The sequence below is a fragment of the Ruditapes philippinarum genome, unplaced genomic scaffold (genome assembly GCF_026571515.1).
Source record: "Ruditapes philippinarum isolate M1 unplaced genomic scaffold, ASM2657151v2 ctg86_1_1_1_1, whole genome shotgun sequence".
NCBI lineage: Eukaryota > Metazoa > Mollusca > Bivalvia > Venerida > Veneridae > Ruditapes > Ruditapes philippinarum.
In genome coordinates, this window is record NW_026864957.1 from 60139 (window position 1) to 78394 (window position 18256).

An 18256-nucleotide genomic window follows, 5' to 3' on the forward strand; every position below is an offset into this window, starting at 1 on the left:
GTTATGTTGAGCTCAGTGACATGTAATGAATTCAGAAGATCTCGGATTTGTAAGTTTGTGGCATGTTGTCTAAACTGTCTGTGTTTTATGTTGATTCTTGTAGAGGAAACATGACCAAAAAAAAGAGTAAAAAAAAAAGCATACAAACAATTGTGCAGGAAAAAACAATGATATTTCTGTTTTGCAGGTATCCACATGGATTACAGAAAAACTTCAGATTGCCACAGATGAATCATACAGAGATCCAACAAATCTACAAGCTAAATTACAGAAGCACCAGGCATTTGAAGCTGAAGTAATGGCCAATCGTAACAGAGTTGATGCCGTCATCGCGGAAGGTCAAGGTCTAGTTGACGAGGACCACTATCAGTCGGAGGATATTAAGAAACGAATGGAGGAGACAGAGATGAGCTGGCAGGCATTGTTAGCAGCAAGCTCTGAGAAGAAGGATAAATTAACAGATGCATACCAGGCACTACAGTTTAACCGTATTGTAGATGATCTATTAACATGGATGGATGAAGTTGAGAATCAGCTGATGTCAGAGGATCATGGGAAAGACTTGTCGTCAGTTAAAAATCTTCTGAAGAAACATCAGGTATGATATGAAGTTACATTTTAAGTGAAATACGTGCTGTTATAGAGATTTTGTTTCTTTATTTGTCATGATTATATTTTAGTTAATGATTGGTTTTTGCTTGACAATTTTAATGTGACTTCTATTTTTGATGTTTGAACTTGAATGACAAATGATATTCAAATGATAAGAATGTCCTCATGAAGAGGTCTCAGTGTGACAAACAGGTTATCAGTGGTTGATGTTTGTTCTCCACCATGAAAACTTAAAATTCTTATTTCTTTAACAGCATTGATTGTATTTGAAATGAAAATGTTCATAAAGTTTGTAGTAGAAGAATATTAATAAAGATGTTGTATCCAAATTGTTTATTTATTATACCAGTATTTTCATTGACAATGAGGTTATATTTAACATTTATATTGCAGTTACTAGAGGTAGACATTAACACGCGTCAAGAAAAAGTTCAAGATGTTACTGATGCAGCACAGGAATTCAAAGAAGCAAAACATTTCTTAAACAAAGAACTTCAGGCACGTGCTAAGGAGGTCAAAGACAGATATGACTCATTGCACGAGCCTAGTAATATCCGTCGTGATAATCTTGAAGAAGCATTACTTATGTATCAGTTTTATCGCGATGTTGAGGACGAGTTGTCTTGGATACAAGAAAAGAAACCAATCGCAGAATCAACGGACCTTGGAAATTCTTTAGTGGCTGTGCAAAACTTGTCAAAGAAGCACCAGGCTTTAGAATCAGAAATAGTGGCTCATGAACCTTTAATAGATGCTGTAGCGAATGCTGCGCAACATATGATCAAAAGTAAACATTTTGCTTCGGCTGAAATTGAGAAGAGATTAGATGAATTACATTTACAATTACAACAGTTGAAAGAAGTGTCGTCTGTTAGAAGGATTAAATTACAGGATGCTCTTGAATCTCAGAAGGTTAGCATTGTTGAAAAATTCTTACCTCTTACTTGATTAGTTGACTGAATGGAAATTGTAGGAATCCCACTTTGAAACAATCTTGGGCCTTGTAAAATCCACTCATCCACACGCATTTTGCAAGTGAAAGTTTGTGTCGGGCGAGAAAAATGTTGATCAAACTTGGCCGGTAGTGCGAGTGAGATTCTCATGCAGGGCAAGTGACCCTATATAAATTCTTTAAGGCCTGTTATTAATTATTGCTGTTTCCAGTTTCATGATTAAAAGGATTAAAGTGCCTTCAGTTCCTATCAAAGTTAATTTGTATTTAATGAATAGAAGTTTGCTTAACTCGATAAGTTTTATATCATATCTATTTTTTTTCAGTTCTACTCAGAAGTAACAGAGGCTGAATTGTGGATGAATGAAAAGATGCCATCATTAACGAATCCAGACTTTGGAAAGGATGAAGATTCAGTTCAAGTAATTTATATATTTATTGCACAATTATTTTTTTAATGAACATAAGTATCGGAGCTTTTACAATTGTTCAGTAAAACTGGTAAAAAAATTTTGTATGATGCTGTAAATTTCATTTGAATGCAAATAATTTGCTAATATATTTACGATGATGCTATATGTAAGTTGATTCTGTATACTTACTATATTTTACAAAATAGTTCATTAATGCTTTGCATATATTATACTTGGATGCTACATATTTACATTGATATATACTATATATTAACATAATCTTACATTTTTACAGTGATGCTATATGTTTACATAGACAATACATATTTATTGATGATACAGCTTTACATCAATGCTATATATTTATATTGATGCTATTTTTTATATTTATGGTATTATATTGATGCTACATCTTTACATTGATGCTACATATTGACATTGTTGCTATATATCTACATTGATGCTATATATCTACATTGATGCTATATGTATCTACATTGATGCTGTATATTAACTTTGATGTTACATCTTTACATTGATGCTACATATTGACATAGATGCTATACATTTACATTGATGCTACATGTTTATGATACATTTAAATGATGCTGGCAGTGTACATTCACATAGATACTATATATTTTCAGATGTTACAGAAGAAATTGGATGCTCTAGAAAGAGATATTGATAACTTTCAGAACAATATAGGTGAACTTTCTGCACTCAGCAGAAGCCTTGTTGACAAGAGCCATTTTGATAGTGAGAATATTAAAACACAACAGGTAACTTTAAATTTTCATGTTCTTTTAAATCTGATTCTTGTGTGCATTAAGATTTACTCCTTAAGTGCTGGTAGATTGAAAGCCAATGAACATAATGATTGAAATTTGTTTTACATGTTTTACTTTTTAACTTCAGATATGAGGTTTCAAGTGATCTAATATGAAAAAAACTTGGTCATTAGACAAGTTTCTATTTTTAAACTGTTTGAGGGCAATCCATAACCATCATATGCATGATGTTCTTGTAAAGAGATAATATGTTGAAAATTGGAAGAGATTTTACTCGTGGGAACTTAAGGATTTTTTTTGTTATCAGCCATTCAAATATTGTCAACATGGTATACATCTATTTTGAAAATTACCTGGCTCTGACATTACAATATAAAGTATCTCACCCTACAGATCAATTATATATGCCAAAAAAGCACCTCAAATTATTAATTTTGCTGTGGGGTAATTATGGATAAAAAACCAGTTCTCTGTAACAGTTCTCATTTACAAGTGTAATATATTTAAACATAGCACTAATTTGTTTAATGTTTTAAGGCTTCAATAGAGAATAAATACAGTGAGTTACAAGATTTGACAAGTCAGCGAAGGAAGAAGTTAATGGAGACACGTGCCATGTTTGAATTTTATCGTGAATGTGAAGAGGTGTCTATATGGATAGCTGACATGGTTGTGATAGCTGCATCTGAAGACTATGGTCAGGATCTTGAACATGTTGAGGTTTGGTTTAATTCTGTCCTATGTTTTCTCGTTTAGGGCTTGTGCTTTCTTTTACTTGGGGACCATATGCTGCTTTTCATGAAATGCATGCAGTGTCACATTGAAGGTTCCATGATAACTGCTGTATGAACACATCTGCGGATGTTACTAAATTCAAAATTTCACCATTTTCATGTTTAAATGTTGAATTCTGCTTAAGCCAATGCTAGGGGGCTTGGATAGTAACTTGCACTTTCCAGTACCATCCATAAACAGGCTTAATCAAACAGAGCCTGTAACATTTTCAATTATGTTGCTTTGTGCATTCTTTAGGGATTTCGTTTTTCTCTATTTTATAGTCTAGAATATATCCTTTGGTTACAGTTGTGTAAGACCACTGACTTCAAATCCTTTACCCCTCATCACTGTTGAATCATTGTTGATATAAATCCTGCTTGGGACTGCAGAATTTTTTCACGTTCAGAATTTTATCCAGTTAGTTTGCACAAGATGGGTAGAGGTCCTTGTTTATTTGTGCATGAAATATGTGCTGAAGATCTTTGAAAGTCTTCCTCAACCAGTAAAGCTAGAATGTAAGATTGTTGGTTTGCCTTGAAACCCAACCGAATTAAAATGACATATATTCTAAATGACATTAGTTTTTCCGTAGTAAAATGAAGAGGAAGAAAAAACTGAACTAGTATATAGAATCATTTTAGTTAGTTTAAGTTTTGTATTGTTAACTAAAATAAAAGACTTGGCTGAATCAAAATAATATTACTATGCTAGTATTCAAACTGTTCCACATTCTGTTTATTACAGATCTTGCAGCAGAAGTTTGACGACTTCATGCATGAATTGACGGCAAGTGAGGACCGTGTTAAAACACTTCAAGGTAAAGCTGCGGCAATGATTGAAGCTGATCACTATGAAAAAGATAAGATTGAGAAAAAGAACACTGAAATTACACAGATGTGGGCGGAGCTAAAGGAAGTTACCAATGCTAGACAGGAGGTACATAGTTCTTGGTTATTTTCCGAGCATTATTGTAGATGACATGTTTTAAAAGTTTTTGGAAGGTTCCTGGTTGCACGCTAAGATCCTTTCTATAAAATCAAAATTAACCAATTTATCCTTAGATGTTGAAGAGCCCTTGAATCCCAACAAGAGCATAAAAACAATGAAAAAATCAATAATTTGGAAGAAAAATTCTTTCAAAATAGGGTAAAAATGAAATATTTTCTGAATTTATTATTTACATCTTGCAATAAATTGATAGAACAACTATATGATCTCATAAGATTTATATTGATAATCAAGAAATAGTAAATAATCATTGAAACTTAGTTTTATGTGATGTACTTGTCCGATTTTGAATTAGAACAGTCTGTTGTTCATTCAAGTGACCTTAGTGTAAGAATTCTAAAATTAAGGCACCATCAAATATTTGGTCAGATTTTTATCTGGCTTGGCTAAACACTAAAGGTAAGGCATTTTATCTGCTAATGTAAAATTGTTTAAATGAATCTTTTGAATTCAGGCACTCATGGCTGCAAAACAAGTCCATATATATGGACGTGATGCAGACGACACTCTGGAATGGATACAGGAAAAAGAAGGCGTTGTTTCCAGTGATAACTTTGGCCATGACCTTGAAACTGCACAAGCATTAGTTAGCAAACATGAAATCATGGAGGTAATTTATTAGTTTGTGATATTGTTTTTGGATTCAGGTAGATTAGTTTATATTAATAAACAGACTTGTAACACTGTGGATAGAAAATGATATTTCTAACTTTAGCAGAAGTATGTGTAATAAATGTTAGTAATTTTAAGGTCTATTAATTCCAGTGGTTACTATTGCTCAGATTAATTGTCCCCCGCCTTTTCGAAGAAAAAAGGGGGATATAGAAATAGGCTCCGTCCGTCTGTCTGTCTGTCCGTCCGTCTGTCCGTCCGTCACACTTTCGTGTCCGGTCCATAACTTTGTCATTTATGAAAGGAATTTGAAATAACTTGGCACAAATGTTTATTATAATAAGACGATGTGTCATGCGCAACAACCAGACCCCTACCTCCAGGGTCAAGGTCACACTTGCTCATTCAAGGTCAAAATTGCCTATTTGAGGGTATATGTCGTGTCCGGTCCATAACTTTCTTATCTATGAAGGGATTTTGTAAAAACTTGCCATAATTGTTCACAATAATCAGACGATGTGTCATGCGCAAAAACCAGTCACCTACCTTCAAGGTCAAGGTCACACTTGGAGGTCAAATATTAACATAGTCTGTTACAGGGTATATTTCGTGTCCGGTCCATAACTTTCTTATCTATGAAGGGATTTTGTAAATACTTGCCATAATTGTTCACAATTATCAGACGATGTGTCATGCGGAAAAAGCAGTCACCTACCTTCAAGGTCAAGGTCACACTTGGAGGTCAAATATTAACATAGTCTATTTGAGGGTATATGTCGTGTCCGGTCCATAACTTTCTTATCTATGAAGGGTTTTTATGCTCCCCGAAAAATTTCGGGGGAGCATATAGTCGGCGCCTTGTCCGTCTGTCCGTCCGTCCGTCTGTCCGTCCGTTGTCTTATCCGGAGCATAACTTGAAAACCCTTGGAGATAATTTGTTGAAACTTCATACAGTGGTAGAGGGCATCGAGGGGGAGTGCAGTGTCAAAGAACCATAACTCTATTTTGCCCGGTTTTTGAATTATCTCCCCTTATAGAAAAATCTTGTCCGGGGCATAACTCTAAAACTATAAGAGATATCAACATGAAACTTTGTAGGTGAATAGATCTCAATGGGTAGATGTGCAGTGCATAAGAACAATAACTCTTTTCATCCTAATTTTGGAGTTATTGCCCTTTGTTAATTTTAATACTTTGAACTTTGTCCGGAACATAACTTGAAAACCCTTGGAGATAATTTGTTGAAACTTCATACAGTGGTAGAGGGCATTGAGGGGGGTGCAGTGTCAAAGAACCATAACTCTATTTTGCCTGGTTTTTGAATTATCTCCCCTTATAGAAAAATCTTGTCTGGGGCATAACTCTAAAACTATAAGAGATATCAACATGAAACTTTGTAGGTGAATAGATCTCAATGCGTAGATGTGCAGTGCATAAGAACAATAACTCTTTTTGTCCTAATTTTGGAGTTATTGCCCTTTGTTTATTTTAATACTTTGAACTTGAACTTTGTCCGGAACATAACTTGAAAACCCTTGGAGATAATTTGTTGAAACTTCATACAGTGGTAGAGGGCAATCAAGGGGGAGTGCAGTGTCAAAGAACCATAACTCTATTTTGCCTGGTTTTTGAATTATCTCCCCTTATAGAAAAATCTTGTCCGGGCATAACTCTAAAACTATAAGAGATATCAACATGAAACATTGTAGGTAGATAGATCTCATTGAGTAGAGGTGCAGTGCAAAAGAACCATAACTCTGTTAAGCCTTTATTTTTGAATAATCTCCCCTTTTAGAAAAATCTTATCCAGGACATAGCTGTAAAACTATAAGAGATATCAACATGAAACTTTGTAGGTAGATAAATCTCAATGGGTAGATGTGCAGTGCACAAGAATCATAACTCTTCCTTGCCTAATTCTGGAGTTATTGCCCTTTGTTTATTTTTACTTTTTGAATTGTCCAGGACATAACTCGGAAATCATAAGAGATATCATCAAGAAACTTTGTAGGTTGATAGATCACATTGATTAGAAGTGCAGTGCAAAGAACTGTAACTCTGCCTTGCCTAATTTTAGAATTATTGCACTTTGAACTTTTTCCACGGACATAACTCTGAAACTACAAGAGGTGTACTTTCCTGTGTCCAAAACCTATTCGAGGAGCATCACCCGGCTCAAACCGGGCTCTTGTTGTAAATACTTGCCATAATTGTTCATAATAATCAGACGATGTGTCATGCGCAAAAACCAGTTGCCTACCTTTAACGTCAAGGTCACACTTGGAGGTCAAATATTAACATAGTCTGTTACAGGGTATATTTCGTGTCCGGTCCATAACTTTGTCATTTATCAAAGGAATTTGAGATAACTTGGCACAAATGTTTGTTATAATAAGACGATGTGTCATGCGCAACAACCAGACCCGTACCTTCAGGGTCAAGGTCGTACTTGTTCATTCAAGGTCAACATTGTCTATTTGAGGGTATATGTCGTGTCCAGTCCATAACTTTCTTATCTATGAAGGACTTTTGTAAATACTTGCCATAATTGTTAACAATAATCAGATGATGTGTCATGCGCAAAAACCGGTCACCTACCTCCAAGGTCAAGGTCACACTTGGAGGTCAAATACTTACATAGTCTGTTACAGGGTATATTTTGTGTCAGGTCTATAATTTTTTCATAGATCAAAGGATTGTGAAAATACTTCGCACAAATAGTCACTATAATAAGAGGATGTGTCATGCGCAACACCTGCATCCCTACCTCCAAGGTCAAGGTCACACTTAGAGGTCAAAAATTAACATAGTCTGTTATAGGGTATATTTTGTATTGAATCTAGAACTTCTTCATAGTTCAAGGGATTTTGAAATAACTTGGCACAAATAGTCACAATAATAAGACGTTATGTCATGCACAACACCTGCTCCCCTACCTCCAAGGTCAAGTTCACACTTAGAAGTCAAAGCTTAACATGATAGATTTTTAAATTCCGTGTTTCATTTTATTTTTTTAACAAATTTATTGTTACATTTGCAGATCTAGCATTGATCATGATTTTGGACTGAATGTCCTGAGATCCATACCTCAATCTTTTGAAATAGCACAATTTTATGCTTCATATAAAACTCCCAGGGCGGGGGGCGTTGGTAACTCTGTTACAAATTCTTGTTGAATCATTTGTCTTAAACACTTAATGGGTTGCTAGTATGTGGCTAGCCTTTAAAAATTTTATGGCTTTATTCTGGTCTTTGTGTGAAGAATATGCTTTGAAGGGTTATCTGATGTGTTTAAAACTATAAAGTTGCAAAATGATATCAACATAGTGTTTTGAATTTTGATACTTACTTTCCTTAAGAAACAAAGAAATAACTTGTAGTGCAAAATATAAATATTTCAATTCACAGCGTGACCTTGCGGCCATCAGTGAGCAGGTAGAGTCTATCACCAAGGAGGCTGAGAGGTTGATCAGTCAGTTTCCAGATGCCCAGGAGCATATTGCTGCCAAACATGAAGAAATGGTACAGGCCTGGAATATCCTCGTGGAAAAAGCTGCGATGAGGAAAGAGAAACTTAACCAAGCGGAACAATTACAGATGTACTTCAATGACTACAGAGAATTAATGTACGTTTAGGACTGTTTTATAATACGACCAATATTGTCAGTTTTGATTTAAAGAAGTTAATGAGGGTTATCTCCTTTGCTGGTATTGAGAAAGGTTTATGGTTCCTTTTTGGCAATAATTCTGTTAACTTGGTATTAGAGAGATTTTGTTAAATACTCCTAATAGTATAATTATGAAGTCTCATAATAATTTTGTTTTGTTCAGAAGGCAGGTCTTATTTTTTTAATGTTCATTGTTATACCCCCAAAAACGAAGTTTGGGGGGGTATATAGGAGTCACCCGGTGGTCGGTCGGTCGGTCGGGCGGTCGGTCGGTCGGTCCAGACGTCCGTTGCATTTTCCTTGTCCGGAGCATAACTTAAAAACTAATGGTTGGAATTCAATATAACTACATACAATGGTCAAGCACATTGAGAGGAAGTGCAGTGCACAAGAATCATAACTCTATCTTGACTAATTACAGAGTTATTGCCCTTTGTTACTTTTCCTTGTCCGGGGCATAACTTGAAAACTACTGGTTGGAATTCAAAACAACTTCATACAATTGTCAAACACAATAAGGGGAAGTGCAGTGCACAAGAACAATAACTCTATCTAAAGTAATTACAGAGTTATTGCCCTTTGTTGCTTTTCCATTGCTTTTTTTTTTGTCCGTTGCATTTTCCTTGTCCGGAGCATAACTTGAAGACTAATGGTTGGAATTCAATATAACTACATACAATGGTCAAGCACATTGAGAGGAAGTGCAGTGCGTAAGAAACATAACTCTGTCTTGACTAAGTACAGAGTTATTGCCCTTGGTTACTTTTCCTTGTCCGTGGCATAACTTGAAAACTACTGGTTGGAATTCAAAACAACTTCATACAATTGTCAAACACAATAAGGGGAAGTGCAGTGCACAAGAACCATAACTCTATCTAAAGTAATTACAGAGTTATTGCCCTTTGTTGCTTTTCCATTGCCTTCTTTTTTTTTTGTCCGGACCATAACTCGAAGACTAATGGTTGGAATTCAATATAACTACATACAATGGTCAAGCATATTGAGAGGAAGTGCAGTGCATAAGAACCATAACTCTATCTAAAGTAATTACAGAGTTATTGCCCTTTATTACTTTTCCATTGCTTTCTTTTGTTCGGACCATAACTTGAAGACTAATTGTTGCAATTCATTATAACTTCATACAATGGTCCAGCACATTGAGAGGAAGTGCAGTGCACAAGAACCATAACTCCATTTTGACTTATTACAGAGTTACTGCCCTTTGTTTCTTGTCCTTGTCCAGAGCATGACTTTAAAACTACTGGTTGGAATTCAAAACAACTTCATACAATGGCCAAGCACAATAAGGGGAAGTGCAGTGCACAAGAACCATAACTCCATCTTGACTAATTACAGAGTTATTGCCCTTTGTTACTTTTCCATTGCTTTCTTTTGTCTGGACCATAACTTGAAGACTTATTGTTGGAATTCATTATAACTTCATACAATGGTCAAGCACATTGAGAGGAAGTGCAGTGCATAAGAACCATAACTCCATCTTGACTAATTACAGAGTTACTGCCCTTTGTTACTTTTCCTTGTCCAGAGCATGACTTGAAAACTACTGGTTGGAATTCAAAACAACTTCATACAATGGTCAAGCACAATAAGGGGAAGTGCAGTGCACAAGAACCATAACTCCATCTTGACTAATTACAGAGTTATTGACCTTTGGTACTTTTCCTTGTCCAGAGCATAACTTGAAAACTACTGTTTGAAATTCAGTACAACTTCATACAGTTGTCAAGGACATTAAAAGGAAGTGCAGTGCACAAGAGCCATAACTCCATTTTGACAAAATACAGAGTTACTGCCCTTTGATACTTTTCCTTGTCCGGAGCATAACTTAAAACGTTCTGGTTGGAATTCAAAACAACTTCATACAATGGTCAAGCACAATAAGAGGAAGTGCAGTGCACAAGAACTATAACTCTATCTTCAGTATTTATAGAGTTATTGCCCTTTGTTCTTTTTCTTTGTCTCTCTGGACTTATTACAGAGTAATTCAATTAAACTTCATCAATGGCCAACCACATTGAAAGGAAATGCAACATACATGAACCACAATTATCTTTAATTGCCCACAACCATAACTCTATGTTTCAATTCTATTACAAGGTATTCTGTTACTAGTAACATCCTCATTTCCGAAGCAGACTTGTGGGGGTATTAATCACATTTAGTGATAGTTCTAGTTATATTAGTGGTTACCTTCACCAAAATGAAGACAAGTTGAAAAAGTAGTTTCATTGTTGAGAGATGATAAAGTCTTAAAAAGTTAATGCCTTTAATTTTGTATATTGTTTAAAATGCATCATTTGAAATATTAGAGACAGTCATTTATATAGACCTATGAAATAAAACATTTAACATCCTTTCTTTGTTTATCAACAGGGCTTGGATCAGTGAGATGAGGGCAGTGATTACAGCCATGGAGTTTCCTCGAGACCTTCAAGGTGCAGAGGCCAGTATGTCACGCTGGAAGGAGCACCGTTCTGAGGTGGATTCGAGAAAAGATGCTGTAAATAGGTTCCTACAGACAGGTCAAGTTATGATTGATGAGAAACATTTCCTCAGTGATCAGGTATATGTTATATTTAGAAACAATCAAATCAAAACGATAATATGTTACATTTCATGATTTGTTGCTGTCATCCTCTAAGTATTACAAGCATAGATATCTCTTCCAAGTTTTTCCTCACATTTTGTTACATGGTTACATTTAATTGTGTGGTTGATTTGACAAATGTACACTTTTAACTAGAAATAGTCTAACCTATGCAGAATTTGTATCATTGATCAGTCCTTTGATTTCAGTTTTTACCTTTTCAATGTTAGCTTGTGGGATTTCAATTTCAATGATATTCAATATGCCCCTAACATTTGTATGAACCTTACATTTTTGCTCCAAAAAGAATATGTTTAAAGGACAGTAATAAAATTTCTGTCTTTTTTAGATTGAAGCAAAAATTACAGACTTGAATTCTGCATGGAAACTATTACTTTCCACATTAGAGCAGACAAAGGTCTTATGTGAACAGAACTTGGAGGCACAGGTATTGTAAAATATGTTCTACACTATGTTCTTAACTAGACCTGTTGAAAAGAAAGTGTTTACTTGAAATTTTGTTGGCCATGTTTTGATATTGTCTGCTGTCTAGTGGATTTTTCTGTGTGTCCTACAACCATAATTGTTTGTTGAAATTTTATTTGAGATTCAATCAGTAGGCAGTTTGTGGGATGAAAAATTATAGAAACTCTGGAGAATGATGACTGTACAATTATTGTACAATGATGAGGTGAATATAACATTTGCCAGGTCAATAAGTATTACTTGGATATTCACAAAATCTTCATACTAGTAATGTTTTATTATATGACCAAAATAAAAATTTCTTTGTTTGATATACAGTCCCCTCCAAAAGTTTCTGGACATAGTCACAAGTCATATAAAATGAAAGAAATATCAATGAATTAACAGCCAACGGAATAAATATCTCTTTAATTTTCAACAATAACATCAAACATTAGCGAAAAAAACAATTGTCAACATCTTGATGCCAATTATGTAAATAATCGGTCAAAATTATCTGAAGCAGTCCAATTGTCCTCAAAACGTCCTTGTTCATACCTTACAGTTTGTGCACCTTAATACTTGGTATGCCCTTTGCAGGCTTCAATGACAGCCTGTATTCTTTTAGGCATGCCTCTCACAAGCCGAGAGCACCTTTCTCTTGTTATGGACTCCCATGATGCTACTACATTTGCCCCCAGTTCACCCATGTTGAATCTTAATTGATTCTTAAGTCCACACCTCACATTCCACCACAAGTTTATTATGAGATTGAGGTCTGGTGATTGTGGGGGCCAATCCAGACACCTTATGTCATTGCCCTCCTTCCACTCCTGTACTAGTCTAGCTCTATGGCTTGACACATTGTCATCCTGTGCCAGTCATTGTCCCCATATCCCAGGAGAGGGGCTGATGGCACTGCAAAAGTTTTCAGAATGTTCACATATCCTGTTCCATTTAACCATCCATCATCTCTAGTAGGCATGTATGCCCCCCTGTATGTCATGGCACACCACACCATCACCCCAACACCTCCAAACTTCACAGTTTGAATCACACAATTATCCCTGAACTTTTCACCGGTACGCCTACACCTGACTTTTGACTCATCCGTGAATAACACATTTGACCAGTCTACATAAGACCAGTGTTCATAATGGCAAGCAAACTCCAATGGCAGTTGGAGATGACTGACACTTAAAAGAGGCTTCTTAACTGCTAAATGTCCATTGAGGCCAGCGGCATTAAGTCTGCGTCTCACAGTAGAATTTGAAGCATTCACTACACCTTCCTGCCCGACCAGCCTCATGGCAGGAACTGTTAATTTATGGTTCTGGAGGGAAGTTTGCATGAGTGGCCTGTCATTCCTCATGTTGGAGACCTTGGGGCTTCCAGATTGTGGTCTAGGAGCATGGGAACCGCTCTCTTGACCACGTTGTAGTGCCTCGTAGACTGTTGACCTGAAATACAAAATCCATGTGAGGGTTAAAAAAGGGGGAAATTCTTACTTTTGCTTGCCTGAAACAACAATGCAACACTATGTGACACTTAAATTTAATACAAAATGCATATTAAAAAACTGAGAATGACTTACCTTGACCTCCCAAGCTGGCGTGCAATCTCTACAACAGGAACACCCTGATCCGTCTGACAGCATTCTTCTTTTTAAGGAAAGAAATGACAACTGTTTCCACATGTTATCATACTCATTACAATTTACTTTTTTCCTGATTTTGGAATGTTTTTCCCATACACTTCACTTTAAGGTTAATTGAAATGTACCACAAAAAACATAGGTTTTAGGGAAAAAGCAATTTTTGGCACAAATAATGACTTTTTGCACACTGACTATGTTAATTTATTACCTTTCTTTATCACACCTTATTTTAATGTACTTCTGTTGTTTCAAACTTGTAAAATAAGCAAATTACATAGTATATTTCAATAAAAAATGTTTGTCCGGAAACTTTTGGAGGGGACTGTATATTCAAAAGTGTACTCCATATCCTGTAAAGCCATTAGCGATTGGTTTTTAATAATAGATGACTTAATTTATTTCGTTTTAAGCACTCCTAACAATTGTATATATTTTACAAAATGTAGCAATTGAAACATGAGATGGAACAGCTGGAAGGATGGATGTCAGTAAGAGAGAATCAGACCAAGGACAAGAACTTTGGTGATAACATTACAATAGTAGAGGAGTTGTTGAGACGACAGCAGGACTTTGAGAAAACTGTAGATGCTCAGGAAGAAAAGTTCTCCGCCATCAAGAGGGCTACAATGGTAAGTTTCCCGCATATACTTCAATCTGGCATTTCGTTGAAAAGTGCTTTTTTTACCTTCACAGGAATTTTTTATTTTTTTGACATTTTGACAGAATTTAGGTACAATAAGGAAATGAAATAAATTTTTGAACCTGAAAATGGAAATGAGGCTACATGGAGTAAGATATGCAATTGAATTAGATACTGATTTCTACTGGAACATCATGTGATTGAAACACTGAGTTTATATGTTATATTTTATAAGGTGTGAAATAAATGGTGATATCAGACAGTCTGCTCAATTCAGATGAACAAACCCTTCATTTTAAACGGTGTTCTTCCGAAAGTCACCATTTATATAACCTTAACTATTCAGTTTTAACTTAAAATCATTCCTTCTTACGAAAGGTGATGTGAAAGAAAACATTAAGTCAAAGTTGCATTTCTCTTTTCATGTGTTACTTTAAATTGTTATATCAGTATTGCTATTGTATTTACAGTTAGAACAGGGTGTAGAAGACAAGAACAAGAAGTTTAGAGAGGCCGAGGAGGCGAGACGGGAGAAAGACAGACTTGAAGAGATGAGAAGAAAGGAACAAGCTAAGATCATGGATGTAAGTATGGTAATGGTCCGGCTATATTGTCAGTACTAATGTATTGATATCATTAATGTCACTTTATCCCGACCTTCCATGTTTTATAGAATGTGTTTAATATAATGTACCAGTTGTTTGTTACTGCCAAATTTGAACTTGGGAAGTTTTGGGATTGCAGGGGAAATTGGTCTTACTGCTCTGGGTTAATGCATTGATTTTAATTTTGCAACAAAAATGGCCAGGGATTGGGGGGGATGTTTGACTTAGCAAATCTGGATTGAGAGTTTTTAGCAGTGTGTTACAATCCCAAAGTGAAACTTCCTGCAATATTTCAGGGTATTGGGATGGTATAACAAATGACTGGTGCATCATTATTATTATTATTATCATCATCATTATTGTAAGCATGATTTTTGTTGGTAAAGGCTTAAAGATGGTGTTGATGAAATTTAGGCTTATGGAACTTAAGTCGGCGGCTGCTTATTTTTTGCGGGGCATAACATTATCTTAATTTTGTCCAGGATAAATATTTATTGAATTGGTGACTGTTTCATTTCCTTGTACATTTACATATCAATGTGATGCTATTAAGTTAAAAGAATAAGTAGTAAGGATCTAAAGAAAAGTCAGATTTCAGATTCAATTTAAGCTTATAGCTTATCGCAGCAAGTGTTAATAACAATTTGTTATGGTAATATTTGTATTATTGATATTGATATTAGTTAGTTTATGAATTTATGCGTGTTTATTCATTATTGATCAGGTAGCTGCACTTTGATATAACCCATGTTATAGTGTAACCTTTTTCCAGTGATGCCTTGTGTTAGAAAATGAAAACAAAACAGAAAAGATAGGGAGACTTATTCTGATTTCTTTGAGAGCAGTTGAAATTTTTACCAATTTTGATTTCTGTGTTCTTAATTGAAAAATATGTTATGAAGTCATATAATTGCTATTAAAATTTCTATGGTCACTTTGATAAGAATTGTTTTAACCTAATTTTTTTATTAAAAGGTTGCACTTTAACTATAAGATATATAATATTAGTCATCCCAATGAACTGTCTACTGTATTTGCAACTCGTTAAATACAGTAGTCTGTTCATAAGATGTCTTTATGTTATGTTTTGCACAGTAGAATTTAACAATTTATACATAACATGTGTTTTATTTACAGACCCCGCCTGTATGTGTCATAAGTAGAATAGATTACCAGCTCTTGTTTTCATCTTTTACTCTTTGTTTATAATGCTATTAATACCAGAATCTTACAAGAATCCTTCAAACCTATTATGAAAGGGCATTTTTTTCTTCTCCTTTATGTTAAAATTAGAATGGGAAAATCTGTTTACTAATTTTGTAGTATGCCACTTATATCTATTGAATTTTACCAGTAGTCTATAATTGGTGGGGGGAGGGGGGTAAAACCATAAATTATTTGCGGGGTGGGGAGTATAATTTGACTATGATCAATGAAGCAAATAAATGATTATGGTAATTTGAGAGGTGAATTTTTTAAATATAACACCTACTATTGAGTATAGCAGACTTCACACAGAAAGTAGAAACATTATTATTTTGTGGTTCCATGAAAAACATGGAGGAAAAAAAAAAAAAAAAAATTAAATTTTTTTTTATCTCTTGATATAACTTGAGAATATCCAAGTATAAACAGAGACATTTCATATTTTTCTTGCAGAACTGCTGCTTGACTTTCATACTAACAGTGTTTGAACTGTGCTTATATTAACCTTTATTGAGCATTCTTATAGAGCCTGTTTAATTTAAAACTTATTTTTACACAGTGTAATTATATTATGTCTATTTTAATATGCTGTTAAATAATGACACAGCTATGTTGATCTATTATGAACAGAGACTGGCAGATGTTGTCGCCTTCTTGAATCAACATTTTCTCTTACTATGATGAAACTATCAAAAGAAAAATGTTGTCCTCCTAGCATGATTTTGTAATTGTTTTACCCTTTCATAGAATTCTGTTCCACTACATTGTTTGATGATCAGTTTTATTCAGAACATTTTGATATTGAAATTCACTAAATTAGCTGTGGACAGTTCTAAAATCAACCAGATGTTCGAAAAAAGTCCCAACATGTTAAAATACCTTTGTGAATCCCTTTTTTAAGCATATAAATGAAAGAAAAAAGAGCTAAAATTTAGAAAAAATGTTCATTTGGTCTCAATTTATGTTATAGAAGCTAGATTTTAATTTGGAATTGTCTCTTGTTAATTTAAGATATTTCAATGGAACAAAAACAGCAAAGAGCATAGTCACGCTCTGTGCAGACTGCAGGCTTGCTTTGTAATGGGGGAACTAAGGTCTGCCTTTATTGAAGCTAGTACTATGCATACTATAAACATACTTCTAAAATATTTTTGTCCAAAAGTGATATTTCATCAGTAATGTATAAAAAAACACTAAATAACACTCTTCTTATTCTTATTTCATGACTTGTAGATTATAATAGTTGTTGCGTGCTTATAACAAGAGTGAATTGTTGTTGTTGGTGGTGTCATTTTCTGTTTTCATGTTAACAGTAACAACTTTCTTGTTTTCTTTTCCTGAAGATTCATTCTGCAGAGGTATTGTCATAATGCACTTTGTTTCTGTCTACACAGATTATCTCAATGCTAGCTTTTATACATTGCTTTATTAAATCAAATGACTTTGTCACTTAGCAAAGGGTTGGTCATAAAAAATGTAAAGTAATCCTGTTGACCTTGTCAGTACAGATAAAGGTTGAATTTACAAACCTATTTTGAAGCAGTTCCAAAATCTGCATAGCAGAACCTATTTTGGCACCCCCTTACATTTTTGGGTGTGAATCCCAATGAAGACGATGAGTTAGTTTAGTAAAGTTTTTTTTTTAGTTTTCTCTGGTGCCTTTAGTTTGAAATGATGCACAGAAGGGCACTTTAGATCAGCGTCATCATGTTAAGGATGAATGTCACCATATGACCTTTACTGTGACTTTAAATGAACTTCTTGCACTGTTAAGTTTATCATACTGTGTTGCATGTTACACTTCTGTATGCAGAGAATAAAGTGTGCTTTAATCAAATCTTTTTCCAATTAAATTCCAATTAAATTTTGGTGGGTAAAATATCAAAAAAATACTTATAGGTAACTACATGTGTCTTTTTTAAAGTAATGCATGGTAGCATTTTGATTTGCTAGAATATAATAGTTATGCTATGCAGTGAATTTGTGTGATGATAAATTTTTATTTACATATACAGTTGACTCTCGGTAACTCGAAATCCAAGGGACTAGGTATTTTACTTCGAGAGAAACGGAATTCGAGTAACGTGGAACTACCGCCATAACGTTGACATAGGTACATGTATATACATGTACCTGATTGAATGTGCAAAGAAGTAGGTTTGTTATTGTTGTTAGCGGCAGTGCTGCAATATTTAACCATTGAAATGACGGTAAATCACTTTCAACTACAAATTATAAATGA

The 18256-nt window shown here is 34.7% G+C and overlaps 1 protein-coding gene across 6 annotated transcripts in view; it reads left to right on the forward strand.

Annotated features, from left to right (window-relative positions):
• LOC132727407 (spectrin alpha chain, non-erythrocytic 1-like) overlaps positions 1-18256 on the forward strand; it is a gene marked incomplete at its 5' end in the record, with an annotated part of 91021 nt that overhangs the window by 59495 nt on the left and 13270 nt on the right. For 3 of the 6 annotated variants that reach the window (XM_060712875.1, XM_060712880.1, XM_060712877.1), the window contains 13 exon segments: positions 188-598; positions 1006-1524; positions 1891-1986; positions 2625-2759; positions 3306-3488; positions 4290-4481; positions 5008-5163; positions 8574-8791; positions 11228-11417; positions 11791-11889; positions 14010-14192; positions 14674-14787; positions 17358-17372. In XM_060712875.1, coding sequence (XP_060568858.1) covers positions 188-598; positions 1006-1524; positions 1891-1986; positions 2625-2759; positions 3306-3488; positions 4290-4481; positions 5008-5163; positions 8574-8791; positions 11228-11417; positions 11791-11889; positions 14010-14192; positions 14674-14787; positions 17358-17372 — 2511 coding nt within the window. 6 annotated transcript variants of the gene reach the window in all.